We start from the raw sequence: 14,069 nt of genomic DNA on the forward strand, positions 1-14,069 counted from the left end.
GTAGACACGGAAGTAGTGAGAAATCATATTGTGCCTGTAATACATTAACAAGCATTTGCAATGCAATAGGACTGGCATTTAGTGCCCGACCTATTGCATTGCAAATGGAAGTGCGGTCGGGCAGGGGGAAGAAGGCACGGGCAACGGGAGAAGGCAGCAGTAAGAGAACCTCATTAAAGAAAATAGTGCTCACAATCTAAATAACACATTCCGTGCCACACTCGAAGTAAAGGGGCCAGTAGCCATGGAAGGATACAAATGACAACATGGCCGTCATTATGAGGAACTAACAAGCCTATAAGCCAATCGGAAGGCAGCATTTAGAAAGGACAAAGACACAAGCCAATGAAAAATATGGGCGGGGGAGTGGGCTTGGCTTCTCTCCCGTACCACAGATCAACCCCAGAGCACCGCTTGCACGCTGGCTCAGGGCTCGACCAAAAAACCATAAAAATTCACTTAAAAAAACAAAGGTTAAAGGGAAGTTTTTAATAGGAAATATAATTTGAAAAACCTTAGAAATTCACTGTGGTTCTGTGGATGATGTCATCAGTGATGTAATTTGAGATGTCATCAGCGATGTCACTGACCATGTCATGAGTGATGTAAAATGTGAGGTCATAAGCACTTCATTGCAGAGGCATACGTTATAGTTAGCTCAGGTAACTATAACTGCTGAATTTCTATGGTTTTGTAGGAGTGAAATCTGAGCCCAACTATAACGTCCCTTTAACTTTTGGTTTGTTTCACTGAATTTCTAAGGTAAGTGAAGATAGATGGATAGATAGATTGATAGATAGATAGCTAGATAGATAGATAGACAGACAGAAAGATAGATAGATAGATAGATAGATAGATAGATAGATAGATAGATAGATAGATAGATAGATAGATAGATAGATAGATAGATAGATAGATAGATAGATAGATAGATAGATAGATAGATAGATAGATAGATAGATAGATAGATAGATAGATAGATAGATAGATAGATAGATAGATAGATAGATAGATAGATAGATAGATAGATAGATAGAAATTGTATCTGCTAGACGACTGCCAATCTGGGTTTAGACCAGGTCACTGTACGTAAACAGCAATACTTCATATAGTGTATGATGCTCTACTGGCACTAGGCCAAAACAAAACTTGTCTATTAGTTCTTCTTGGCCTATCCTCTGCTTTCGACAGGGTAAACCATGAAAAACTGCTAGCCCGACTTGAAAACAGGATGGGATTATCAAGAACTGTGCTAGAATGGTTTAAATCCTTCTTGCACAACAGAACGCAAAGATTTTGGGTTAACCAAGAGCTTTCATCACCATCCCCCAATTCAATTGGAGTTCTGCAAGACTCAACACTATCTCTATCACTATGTAACCTATATGTGGAACCTCTAATAGAACTACTACAACACGCTAACATCTCCTTCCACATGTATGCAGATGACACCCAGATTTATATTAAGATTTCGTCGCCGGAGGAGATCAAGACAGTGAATGATGCATTAAAGGTGACCATTCAATCGCACCCATGCTCTGCCACACCATGAACCGCTCCCTGGCAACGCCCTCCTGAAGAAACCCTCGGCGGACCCCACCGACCTCAAAAACTACAGACCCATCTCCCTGCTCCAATTCCCAGCGAAAGTCATCGAGAAAGCCATCAACAGCCAACTCGCCACATTCATCGAAGAGCACAACATCCTCGACTCCTCCCAATCCGGCTTCAGAAAAAACCACAGTACGGAAACGCCTACTTGCCGCAACAGACGAGATCCGTACCTTAATGGACAAAGGAGAAACAGCAGAACTCAACCTCTCAGCGGCGTTCAACACAGTCTCTCACCACACCCTAATATGCAGACTCCACGATGCAGGGATCCAAGACAAGGCCCTCAACTGGATCCGCTCCTTCCTCTACGGCAGAACGCAGTAGGTCAGACTCCCCCCTTTCCTCTCGGACCCTACACCTACCACCTGCGGACTCCCCCAGGGGTCCTCCCTCAGTCCTACGCTCTTCAATGTCTACATGGCTGCGCTTGCCCCCATCGTCAGAACCTACGGAGTCAACATTGTGTCATACGCAGATGACACCCAACTCATCCTCTCCCTATCCAACGAACCCAACACCGCCAGACACAACTTTCGAGAAGGCATGGAAGCCGTCGCCAAATGGAAGAAAAACAGCTGCCTACATCTAAACACCAACAAAATGGAAGTATTCATCATGGGTCCAAACCCCGACGCCAGGAACGACTCCTGGTGGCCCCCCACCCTCGGAAGCCTGCCCACCCCCACGGACCACGCACGCAACCTGGGAATCATCCTGGACTCAGAGCTCAAAATGGACCACCAGATCAACTCCGTCTCGTCCTCCTGCTTCCACACCCTCCGCCTCCTACGTAAGACCTTCAAATGGATCCCCCTCGAACACAGAAAGACTGTTACTCACGCCCTGGTCACCAGCAGGCTCGACTACGGCAACGCACTCTATGCCGGAATAAACAAAAACCTCACCCGCAAGCTACATAACATCGAAAACGCCGCCGCAAGACTGGTCCTCAACCTGCCAAGACACTGCCACATCTCCCAGCACCTGCACACACTTCACTGGCTCCCCTTCGAAGCTGGAGTCACCTTCAAGATGCTAACCCACGCTCACAAGGCCCTCCACGACACCGGACCAGCATACCTGAACAGCCGACTCAAATTCCACGCACCCCAAAGGACCCTACGATCAGCCCAGCTCTCGTACGCTGTGGTCCCCCGCACCAGAAAGACCAGATCGGGAGGCCGCTCCTTCTCCTTCCGCGTGGCCAGAGCCTGGAACGACCTTCCGCTCCACCTCAGACAGACAACATCGCTCCACGTCTTCGCAAGAAACCTCAAAACCTGGCTCTTTGACAGACCCCCTCCTTGATGGACTGGAACCTGTGACATCCCCCACGCCCCAGTGCCTTGAGACCCTTACGGGTGAATAGTCGCTCTCAACAAACACCAGGTTGATTGATCCAATGGTTAACCATCAATCATCTTAAACTAAACACGCAAACACCGAAATTCCTATTAATATCCCCCCAAAAGCTAATCATGCTAATCCACATCAACTCGATGGCAAAAAGCGCCCACTTTCACCTGAGCTATTTTAGAAAATTCATACCATTCATCGCAAAATCAGACCTCAAACTGGCAGTCCAAGCATTAGTCATCTCAAGGATTAAATATGGCTGTACAACACTATCAGGATTACCCAAGATCTCAAAAGCTCCACTAAAAGCTTGTCTCAATGCGGCCAGAAGACTCATAACAGGTTCTAGAAAATTTGACCACATCTCTCCACATCTGAAGCCTCTAAACTGGCTGCTGTATGAAGCCAGAATTCAACTTAAACTGGCATGTATGACACAAAAAGCGCTACACTACAAAACACTGTTGTACCTGGCTCGAAACATTGAGGTATCTGGAGGAAACAGACTTTTACGGAGCGCCAAAGACCTAGTGCTAAAACCTCCTATCTTTCAGAAGAAGAAAATGACAGAGCTTTCTCCAGAGCTGCACCTAGAATCTGGAACTCGCTTCCTCAAAACATTAGAAGAATCCTGGCCACTTCAGTCTTCAAGAAGGAAGCAAATAACTTTCCAATGAGTAAACTCTTACCATAACCAACAGCAGATCAAATGCATTGATGTCTGTTCAGTGAATGTCACCTAGTCCCTCTGGGTATGGAATCTGCTCTCTCCAGAAGAGTCCCAAGATGAAGCATAACAGACCTCTTTAATCTATCAGGGAGATACTAACTAAGAGATCAGCCAGAAGCATATACCTAGTATAGCAGAAAGTTGTATAAACATGCTCTTTACTAATTACATATGAGTGTACTATTTTATATTATTATATTCTTTCGGTCCACGTGTTACATTTGGTTGGAAGTGTTTTTACTTAGACTGTCACAATTTCTCGTTCAATTTATGCCTTGATGCCTCCTCTATCGGACTGTCATAAAGGTTGATACTATGTAAGTGTGAAGCGCTCCGATGCCCAGTGGGTCATGTTCGCGCTTTTTAAAACCCTGAATAAATAAATATACATTTATGAAACACATGGCAGCCGCTATCAATTATTCCACAAAATGTAGATTACTTCTATACAAAACAATGAATGACTGAGTTGAAATAAAAGATGATGTCGGAAGACCTATCCTCTATTTTGCAGTCTCCAGCGGATTCTCCTTCCTGAGGCAACATTTATAGTTCAAACATGGGAGCTGAAAGATGGAATCCATAGCACACACAGGAGGGAGTCTGAGACAGGTCTAAATTGAATTAATGATCATTAGCAGCAGTGGTAATAAAAGATTTAACAATAGAATGTTGAACTGAAAAGCAGCGCATAGGCTTCTCTGGTTCCCACTACTAACCAGCTTCCAATAGGAAATAACATGATTCTACTGCATTGTCTCTTCCTTGTGACAGAAATACAAAAATGATAGGGTTTGTTTGGTACCAGGGTCAATATGAGGTGTTTGAACTGGCCTTTCCACCTTTTATAGTTGACTCTGCCATGTATGCTCATTGCCAACCAATAGAAATGAAATGCTGCGACTAATGGAAGGTATATCCCGTTTTTTTCAGGACATATCCAGAGAAGAGATTGACCCTCAAAATGATCGAATTCTTACTATAATCACCTATGTAGGCTGTGGCATCTCTTCCATCTTCCTAGGAGTTGCTCTCGTCACATATCTAGCTTTGGTGTAAGTAAATAATGGTTTTCGCCTTGCAACAAACTCTGTGAAAAAATTCTTTAATCCTTAGTATTTCTGACACAAAGTGATAGAATAATGGCTTTCCTGCCCAATTAAGTTGTATTTATTGAAATTGCCTAGCTTTGTTATGGTACGGTTTGTTCATTGTTACCCATTTAATTTCCTATTCATTTAATGCTGTATTCACTCTAAATACTTCAGTCATTTCCACTGTAAGTCTAAGAAAATGTTATTTATCATGAAAATCATAGCCCATTAGGAATACCAAACGAGAATCACTTGAATGAGGATAACACTCTCCTGAACTATGCATGTTAATTTTTTCTAAATATTTAAAACTGTTATATTTTCTTTTGTCAAAGAACTAAAGTTATTGGCATAAGCCTACCTCTCTAAAGACTACATCCTCCAACACATCCTGATTAATGCACCTGGATTTATGTCAGTTCAAAGACTGTGGTATCCTGAAATGGTGGGTTTCAGTACACCACTTTTCTCACAGTTTTCATCTGGTCAAGAGAATGGCTAAAATATTTTGTTTCGTGAGTAGGTGAGTCACTGACTTCCTTATTCATAGATTCACTCACTAACTCACTTGTTCACTAGCAGTACCATTCAGGGGATGGCCACAGCACTGTAATGCAGTTCCAAGATGTCTACTACCTAGTAGCTCCTCAGTGACATCAATATTCTCTTCTCCAAAGGCCTGAGGTAGCCTATTAAAGCATATCACTTCCACTAGCTGTTAAAGACTGGAGGTACCCAACTCCGGCAGCCTCCTCCATGTCTGAGAAGCCGGTATTCCACATGGATTAGATTTACTAGGCCTTCTCCATAGGCCTTATGCAGTAGATTTCAGCAAACAACTCACCCCAGTTAAAAAGCCTATGGTTCCCAGATTTTATCTCTGATGAAAGATCTGCCTTCTGACACAAAAAACACACCACTCTTTTTTAAGCACTGGGGCCAGTACAGCCCAGGACTACTCTTGTGCTAGCAGAGGAGGATGACGACAGCTTCCAGATAACACCTATTAACAGTCTTTTTGCCTTACTAAACCTGCTGGCCCTGGGCTGTTGTGGAGAGTGCTTCATTTGTGTTGGCAGTTGAGCAACACTGCTCTTATGCGCACTTCAAAGTGTCTTTTCAGTTTCATATACAAATATTGGTGTCATTAAATAATTACATGTTAAAGTTCAATTCTTCCAAATTAGAATCTCTGCTTGCCAAATTACCACAGGAAGATGGAAAGGCAGTGTTCTCATTGAAGCAGAGAGGATTTTAAATGAAGAACTTTTTTTTTTTTGTTTGAAAAGCTTTATTGAAGAAAATCAGCTGAAGTATGAGCAATAAATAAATAAAAATGAAATAACATTAGATAAGCTAATATCATATAAAGAAGCAAAAGCATTTTATACAGTTTTTAAGGAAAAATGGGAAAAAGGGAAGGAAAAGGAAGGAGATGAAGAAATAAAAAGAAAGAGAGGGAAGAGGTGATAATATATTATAAAAATATAAAGTTATGCATTAAAGCGTGGGTGCTGTGGGCAAAACAGCAATAAAAATGCAGGTTAGAAGAACAAATAGAACCATAAATAAATCCTGTACTGTCAATATAGGAAGAGAAGGAGTAATTCCCTCAAGGAGGCTTAAAATTTTCCGAAGTGACACTGGATACATTCTTCCGGACCATCTGATCTAAGTATGAGGTAAGGGGTAACCAGAAGAGATCCCTATTATGTGCGGGAATACAGGAGGAGGCAAAAGCAGTATCGAGCCTGTGAAAATGGCATAGAGAATTCCACCAGTGACAGATAGAGAGATTTGTAAGGGATTTCCAGTTAGAGGAGATGTGTTGAAAGGCTAGAGCAAGCATAAGGTCAAGAAGACCACAAGAATGTAGAGGAAGATCTAAAGAGTGAGATAAACTGCCTAGAAAAAGGGTAGAAATTGAATATTGAGAAGAGAGTGTGAAGATACAAGAGATGTATAACCAAACAGCATTCCAGAATTGGGAAACAGAGGGACACAAGAATAAGAGATGAAAGAGGCTAGCGTTAGGTGCAGAACATGTCCAACAATTAGAGTTAGAAGAGGAAGAAAAACGAGCTAGAGAAAGTGGAGAAAGATATAGTCTATGATATAGGTAGAATAAAGATTGAGTGAGGGAGGCAGAACGAGAAATTTTCAAAGACCTGGACCAAAGCTTATCCCATAGGGCAACGGACCAAACACAACCCAAGTCCGCCTCCCAAGAGAGCTCCAGTTTAGATTTAAGGCGATCTGGATTAGGAGATGAAAATAATTTATAAATGAGAGAGGCTTTGGGAAGGGTTGAAAGAATTTTGAGAAGAGGAGCCTGGGATACAGAGGAAGAGGAAGAGGGAAGAGAATAAAAAATATCAAGGATAAGTGTCATCAGAGTAACAAACTTTTGCAAAAAGGAACGAGGACAGCAAAAGGACATCTGAAATTGGGGAAAGGAACAAGGAGACGCTCCGTCAAAAAACTGGTTCACCCGTATGATGCCCTTAGACCTCCAAGAATTCCAGAAGATGGGCCTATTATTTATAAGGATGAGCGAGTTATACCAGACCGTTGAACCCAGAAAAGATTCCCGAGTAATAGGTGTAGAACTGAAAAGAGGCTTTCAAAGAGAAGAGGTATGTTTAAATAAAGGAAATGACATGTGCGGAGCCTTGGCAGAGAAGCGTATGACCTCTCCAAAAGAAAAGGGCAACAACAGTATTTGCTCGATGTGAAGCCAAAGAGGAGCGAGAGGAGAACTAGCTGACGCAAGCCATCTGGACGCCTGACGAAAAGAAAATTATTTATGGTAGAGACGAAAGTCTGGGAAATTGACACCACCATTGGACTTGGATTTACGAAGCCGCACTAAAGAGATTCTAGATTTCTTTTTGTTCCAAAGAAATCTTGACAAACAAGAATCAGTACGTTTAAAATAAATTGTGGGGATGTGAACAGGTAACATGGATAAAATGTAGATTAAAATGGGGGCTATCATCATCTTGATGGAGTCCAATCGCCCCCACCAAGAAAGAAAGAGAGGGTTCCAGGAGGAGAATAATCGATCAATACGAGACAAAACCGCAGACATGTTTAGGGTAATTGAAGAGGAAATAGTGTTGGAAAACCAAACACCTAAATATTTAATTTTGGAGCTATTCCAAGCAAATCCAGTAGGGGAGAAGGCATGAGGGGTACAAAATTTTGTAAGGGGAGGGATTTCAGTTTTATCCGAATTGATTTTATATCCCGAGACCTGAGAGAAAGAGTCAAACTCAGACAGTAGAGGGGGAATAGAAGTTTCCGGAGCAGAAATGAAGAGAAGAATATCGTCCGCATACGCAGAAAGTTTCAATTGATTGTCACCATAGGGAAAACCTGAAATGGAATCATTGTTACGGATAGAAGACAAAAAGGGTTCAAGGGCGAGAACAAAAAGTAAGGGAGATAAGGGGCAACCTTGACGAACACCCCGCTGAAGAGGAAAATATGAAGAAACTTGACCATTGACCAGAACCGAAGCTTTAGGAGAAGAGGACAACAAAGAAACAAGAGAGATGAAAAGAGGACCAAAACCATGCCAACGCAATGAAGCAAATAGAAAAGACCAATCAACTCTATCAAAGGCTTTCTCTGCATCAACAGAAATAGCCGCTAAGGGCATAGAAAGAGATGAAACCTTATTTAAAACATTAAGGAGGAGACGAGAATTATCAGAGGTAAGCCGACCTTTAACAAAACCACATTGCTCTTTACCAATGAGGTGGGGCATTAGAGGATCTAAGCATAAAGCCAGAACTTTAGCAAACAGTTTATAGTCCACATTTACTAAGGAGATCGGGCGGTAATTCTTACAGAATTTGGGATCGCGACCATCCTTAGGAATAAGACAAATGGTGGCTTCTTGAAACGTACCCTCTGCCTTAGCCAACAAATAAAACGATTGAAAGAGAGAAAGGAGTTTGGGAAGTAAAAGATCAGAAAAATGTAAATAAAATTCAACTGAAAAACCATCAGGACCTGGAGTTTTACCTTTGGTGAGAATATTCAAAGCCGCAGATAGCTCATGTAAAGAGAGATCAACTTCCAGGTCTGGGAAATTAAGATGAGAAGTCGAGGGTTTAGGAAGCTGGTCAAAATAAGCTTGAACCAGAGAGGGAGAGGGAGAAGCTTCGGGCGTATAAAGAGTACGATAAAATAACTGAAACTGGTCAAGAATATCCTGAGCTTTATGCAATAGAGTGTGAATAAATAGAATCAATAAAGGAGCGCTCTTTGCGTGACTTAAGATAATTAGCTAAAAGCTTTCCTGCTCTATTACGACCACCATAGTAACGGGCACTACTACGAAGAAGCATCGAAGAAGCATTATCAGTAGTAGATTTATTAAATTCTAGCTTGGCACGAATAAGATCCAGAGAGACGGAATTATTAGGAGAAGAATAGAACTTATGCTCCAAAGATTTAATATGGGCTAATATAGTTTTCTGCTTGTGTAGAAAACTTTTCTTCTTCTTGGAAACAAAATCAATAACAAACCCACGAGCCGTGGCTTTAAAGGAGTCCCAGAGTAGATGGGGAGAGATGTTAGAAACATCGTTTAACAGGAAGAAATCAGTAGCAAAAGAGCGAAAAGAAGAGGAGAAAAAAGGATCAGTGAGAAGAGAATTGTTAAATCGCCAACGAGAAGGCTTGGGATGCGGAGGAAGGAAATCAAGATCCGTTACAATAGGGGCATGGTCCGAGATGAGTATAGGTTCAATAGAAGAAGATATTAGATTTTGCGATAAAGAGAGAGAAAGAAAAATATAATCAAGGTGAGAGAAAGATGAATGAGGAGGAGAGAAAAAGGAATAGTCAAGGGTGTCAGGGTGTGAGAGTCGCCAAGAGTCAGTTAGATGTGCTTGAGAGATAGTGTCTAGAAATTGTTTGTGAGGTTTGTGAGGTATGAATCGAACCATTGACTTACGATCAAGAAAGGGGTCCACAATCTGATTACAGTCACCACCTAGAATGAAGAGGTCATCTTTATATTGAATACATTTGCTCGTAATTGAGGGCCAAAAAAGTAAATCGGGTTGTGTAGGACCGTAAACATTAAACACAGTCAGAGGAATAGAATTGATTGATAATTTAGCTAATATCCAACTACCATCCGAATCTGTTTCTTGTAATAACACTTTACATGGTAATTTTTTATGACACAAAATAACAACACCATTCTTCTTATTGGTAGAGGGAGAGAATAAAACTGTACCCACCCAACCACGCTTTAACTTGAGAGATTCCGCCCCGGAGAGGTGAGTCTCTTGTAAGAGAACTATGTCAGGGTTATAAGAAGCGAGATGGGAAAGAATCCTCTGACGTTTAATGGGATTGATAAAACCTTTTACATTCCAGGAAATTACTCTAAATTGAAACACTGAAGAATATTAACAGAAATAATACCTACAGCAACAGATAAAAGGAAAAAGAGGTGCAAAAAATGGAAAAAAATAGAAGCAAGATAAGAAGGATGAAATAAGGTAAAGGAAACGAAAAATAAAGAGTACAAAGACAAGACAAAAAGAACAAAAAGAATAAAAAGATAGGATAATGAAATAAACAGAGGGAGATTGAAAGCAAATGAAAAGAGGAGAGGAGGCAAAAGGAGAAGGAGGGAAGGATAAAAAGAGAAAAATACAAGAAGTGACAGTACAAATCCAAAAAGGACGACTGAGAATAACATACCTGAAAGGGACACGAAGAGGATATCGGGACAATGGAGAGACGCAACAAGAATGACCTCCCGGAACCAGGAGACCAGACCTGACCGCACCAGGACGGAAGATGAAGGGTACAAGTCACAAAAGGGAAGAGGGGAACACAGCAATCGATCTGGAAAAAATAAATAAATAAATAAATATAAGAAATGCTAAAATGAAAGAGACACATAGAGAAGTGCATAAGAATGGAAACGGAAACCAACAAACAGTTAAAAGCGATAATAAGAATGGGATAAAAGAAAAAAAAAACAAGGGTGTTAAAAGAGAGAGAACCAGCAGACTTAGCAATAGACAATGAAAAACATCAAGTAGAAACTCTTAAGAATGAATCAAAAGTCAAACCAACAGCATAATAAACAAATGCAATGTAAAAACATTGTCAGAACGAAACTGCAAGAAAAAGGAAAGTTAAACATTCAACCACAAGCAGAAGTAGAAGTATCCATGCCAGCATTAGATTGAATGTGAATAAAGTTTTTAAGTTTCGCAGGATCTTGAAAAGTCCAAGTTTGATTCTGGTGAGTAACTTTGAAGGTGCAGGGGTGGAATAGACCGTATCTGGCACCAAGAGAGCGGAGTGGGGCGCGAAGACTCAAAAATTATTTTCTTCTGGCTGCGGTAACAGTGGAGACATCCTGAGTAAGAAAAACCCTCTGGCCCAACCAGGAAACTTGGCGTTTGGTTCTAGCCGCAGAAAGGACCAGAAGTAGATCAGTGAACTTCAAAAAAAGAATGATGACTCCTCGAGGTTTAGTTGAAGTTGATAAACGAGGACCAAGTCTGTGAGCCCTTTGAATACTAAGAGAGGTGGTAGCAGGCATGTGTAAAAGTTTCAGGAGGAAGGAGGAGAAAAATGCGACAGGGTCATCACCCTCCAAAGACTCCGGCAGACCATAAATGCGCAGGTTGTTCCTCCTATTTCTGTTTTCTAACTTCTCAGTATGTTGCTGAAGGGCTAGAACAGATTTTTCGAGAGAGGAAATGCGTTTAGAATTGACTTGGGTCTCTGTAACCTGCTGCTCCACAGAAGACATTCTGTTCTCCATAGTTAACCATTTTGCTTCAAAAAGCTGCATTTTATTATTAGTCTCCTCCACGAACGGACGTAGAGCCCGAATCTCCTCCAGCAGAAGCTCCATAGAAATAGGAGGTGACGACTTATCTGGAGGAGGGGGAGAGTCTTGTTTCAAAGGCTTAGAAGATGTGGAAGAAGGAGGAGTTTTGATTGAGGAAGATTGCGGTAAAGGAGAACGGTTGGGAGCTGCTGCCGCCATGTGGTCAGTGGTAGAAGAAGAGTCCGCTTTTGAGGGGGAAGAAGATGAAGTCGTAGGAGGGCTCTTCGTGGGCACAAAAACAAATTTTGGGTTGCGTAATTTGCCCATGGATAGCCGAGCGTCGAAATAGTGAGGTAAACAAAGGTCAATGTGCCGGAGAGGACCAACCAACTAGGCAATAGAATGGCAGGTGAGTCGTGCAGCACAGCTGTAACCACAGCCCTGAGTAAAACGATGAAACCTTCACAACTGAACGCATAGAGGACAATGTAAAAAGGGGAGATGCGTCTTAAGTCGGTAGAATTCCACTGGGGTCGTAGCTTAATAAAGAAACCAAAAATTATTTAAATACCAGTTAGTGTGACCAAGCGCTTGCCATGCTATAACCACAGGAAGTAGTAGAAAATTTTGATGAAAAGTACAGAGAACACCATGGTAGTCCAGACTTAGGTAAAGCTCCCCATCAGCAACAACAGCTCACCTCCATGAACATTTACAAAAGGCAGGCGATACTCCTAGTGCCCTCGCCCCAGCAACTCAGTTGTTGTTAGGCACCACAATATATATATAAAAAAAAAAAAAAGACAAAGATTTTTAAAGGAACATTATGACATAGCACTCACTCCAATGATGTTGGATTTCCCCATGCGCTGAGTAACGGTATTATTGCCAGCTGCGCGCTCGTAGGTTCCAGACAAGCGGCGTCCAGAGCTTAAGATGGCGGACGTGCTGAGGTGTTCCCGCTACACGGCAAAGCAAGGCATTTCAAGGAGAGTAGAAGCCATTTCTGGGATCACCGCGTGCACCATTCATTCCGCCGTCAGGAACATCCAAAAGAGACGATAAAAAGTTCCGGACCTTGCCGTAAATGATAGAAGGCCGTCCCGGTGTAGCGGAGCCCCGGTGTCAGGCGGCCATCTTAGTCGGCGCCTAAGCCACGCCCCCAAATGAAGAACTTTTAACTCCATCAAATGTATATATTTTTGAGCCATCTTGACCTTTGCTAAAAAGGACTGAACTATTCCAATTACTGTTTGAGCGGGATTACAGGCTGATCATAAGTAAATGATTACTGAAGAAAATAACAAGCTAAAGCATCTACCAATGCATCAATCATTTGAATCAGAATTATAGGTGACAATAAATTCATACCGGGAAAGAAAATTAACCATCTACCTTAAATACCAGCATTTGTAAAGCGCACAGCACCTTTCCCACAATGACTGCACTGAATATTTTGTAAACACTGTAAAATCTGGTGATCAGTGCGAATTTCAAATGGTTCTCTAGAACCCTTCAGATATCTCCATTCAGTACAATCGCGGCTAAGAGTTCTCCTTCAAGGAGTGAATACTTCCAGTCATGTCAAAACATGAGATAAATAAAAGACGCTGGAGGATGTTCTCATACATCATCTCCTTGTTCTTGTAACAAAATGTGCCCTACTGCTCTTTCACAGCCATCAGTTTCCACAATAAACTTTTATGAGGTGTTAGGGTGACATAATACATCTTTTCAGTGTATTCATTCCAGCAAAAACATTCTTCATATTTTCCTTTGTCAGAACACAAATAATTAAACTGGCTATCTCTGCAAAATTCTAGATACATTAATAATGACGTTTGTGAATCCATAAAAACTATGAGCATTATTTAGAGTTTATCAGACACCATACTCTGTCACTAATGTGGCATACATCCTGTCTATTATATTACAAGTAGCATATGCTGTATTGCACTTATAATACAGCAGACTGGATATCCACCATATTCGTGACAAGGTATCCTATATGCTAAACTCGAGTTAGGGTCCTATGAGTATCGTTAATATTAGTAGAGTTGGGCCAATCCAAAGACTGCCTTAGAATGCATGTAAAGACCAGACACATACAATCTAACACCAAGATAAACAATGTTTTTCACCTCATTCTCACACGTCTGAAGTTTGGAAAACAAATGACGTTACTAAGTTCTTGGTAACACCAGACGCACATTTTCTTGATGTGCCTCAAGACTGTTTGTGAATCTTAGAATGTCATCCATGTAGAGCAATGCAAACTGATTCAAAACATCTGAGTATATTAAATTCATAAATCAATGACAAATGGCATTGCACAATCTTTAAAATGCACAAACATTGTGTGTCAAGGCCTTTTTCCATGTGTCGCCTTTCATTATTTTCTGCAAATACTAACACCTAGTACAATAAGACTTCAACATGCCCTTTATAAGAAGCA

At 41.4% G+C, this 14,069-nt stretch overlaps 1 protein-coding gene across 1 annotated transcript in view; it reads left to right on the top strand.

The window, feature by feature from the left end:
• Nucleotides 1–14,069, top strand: part of ADGRG4 (adhesion G protein-coupled receptor G4) — a 1,724,535-nt gene that overhangs the window by 1,406,343 nt on the left and 304,123 nt on the right. The window contains exon 22 of the mRNA XM_085607949.1: nucleotides 4,634–4,755. Within this exon, the coding sequence (XP_085464075.1) occupies nucleotides 4,634–4,755 (122 nt within the window). The remainder of the gene's footprint in view (nucleotides 1–4,633; nucleotides 4,756–14,069) is intronic.

The sequence above is a fragment of the Triturus cristatus genome, chromosome 5_2 (genome assembly GCF_964204655.1).
Source record: "Triturus cristatus chromosome 5_2, aTriCri1.1, whole genome shotgun sequence".
In the NCBI taxonomy this organism is placed as follows: domain Eukaryota; kingdom Metazoa; phylum Chordata; class Amphibia; order Caudata; family Salamandridae; genus Triturus; species Triturus cristatus.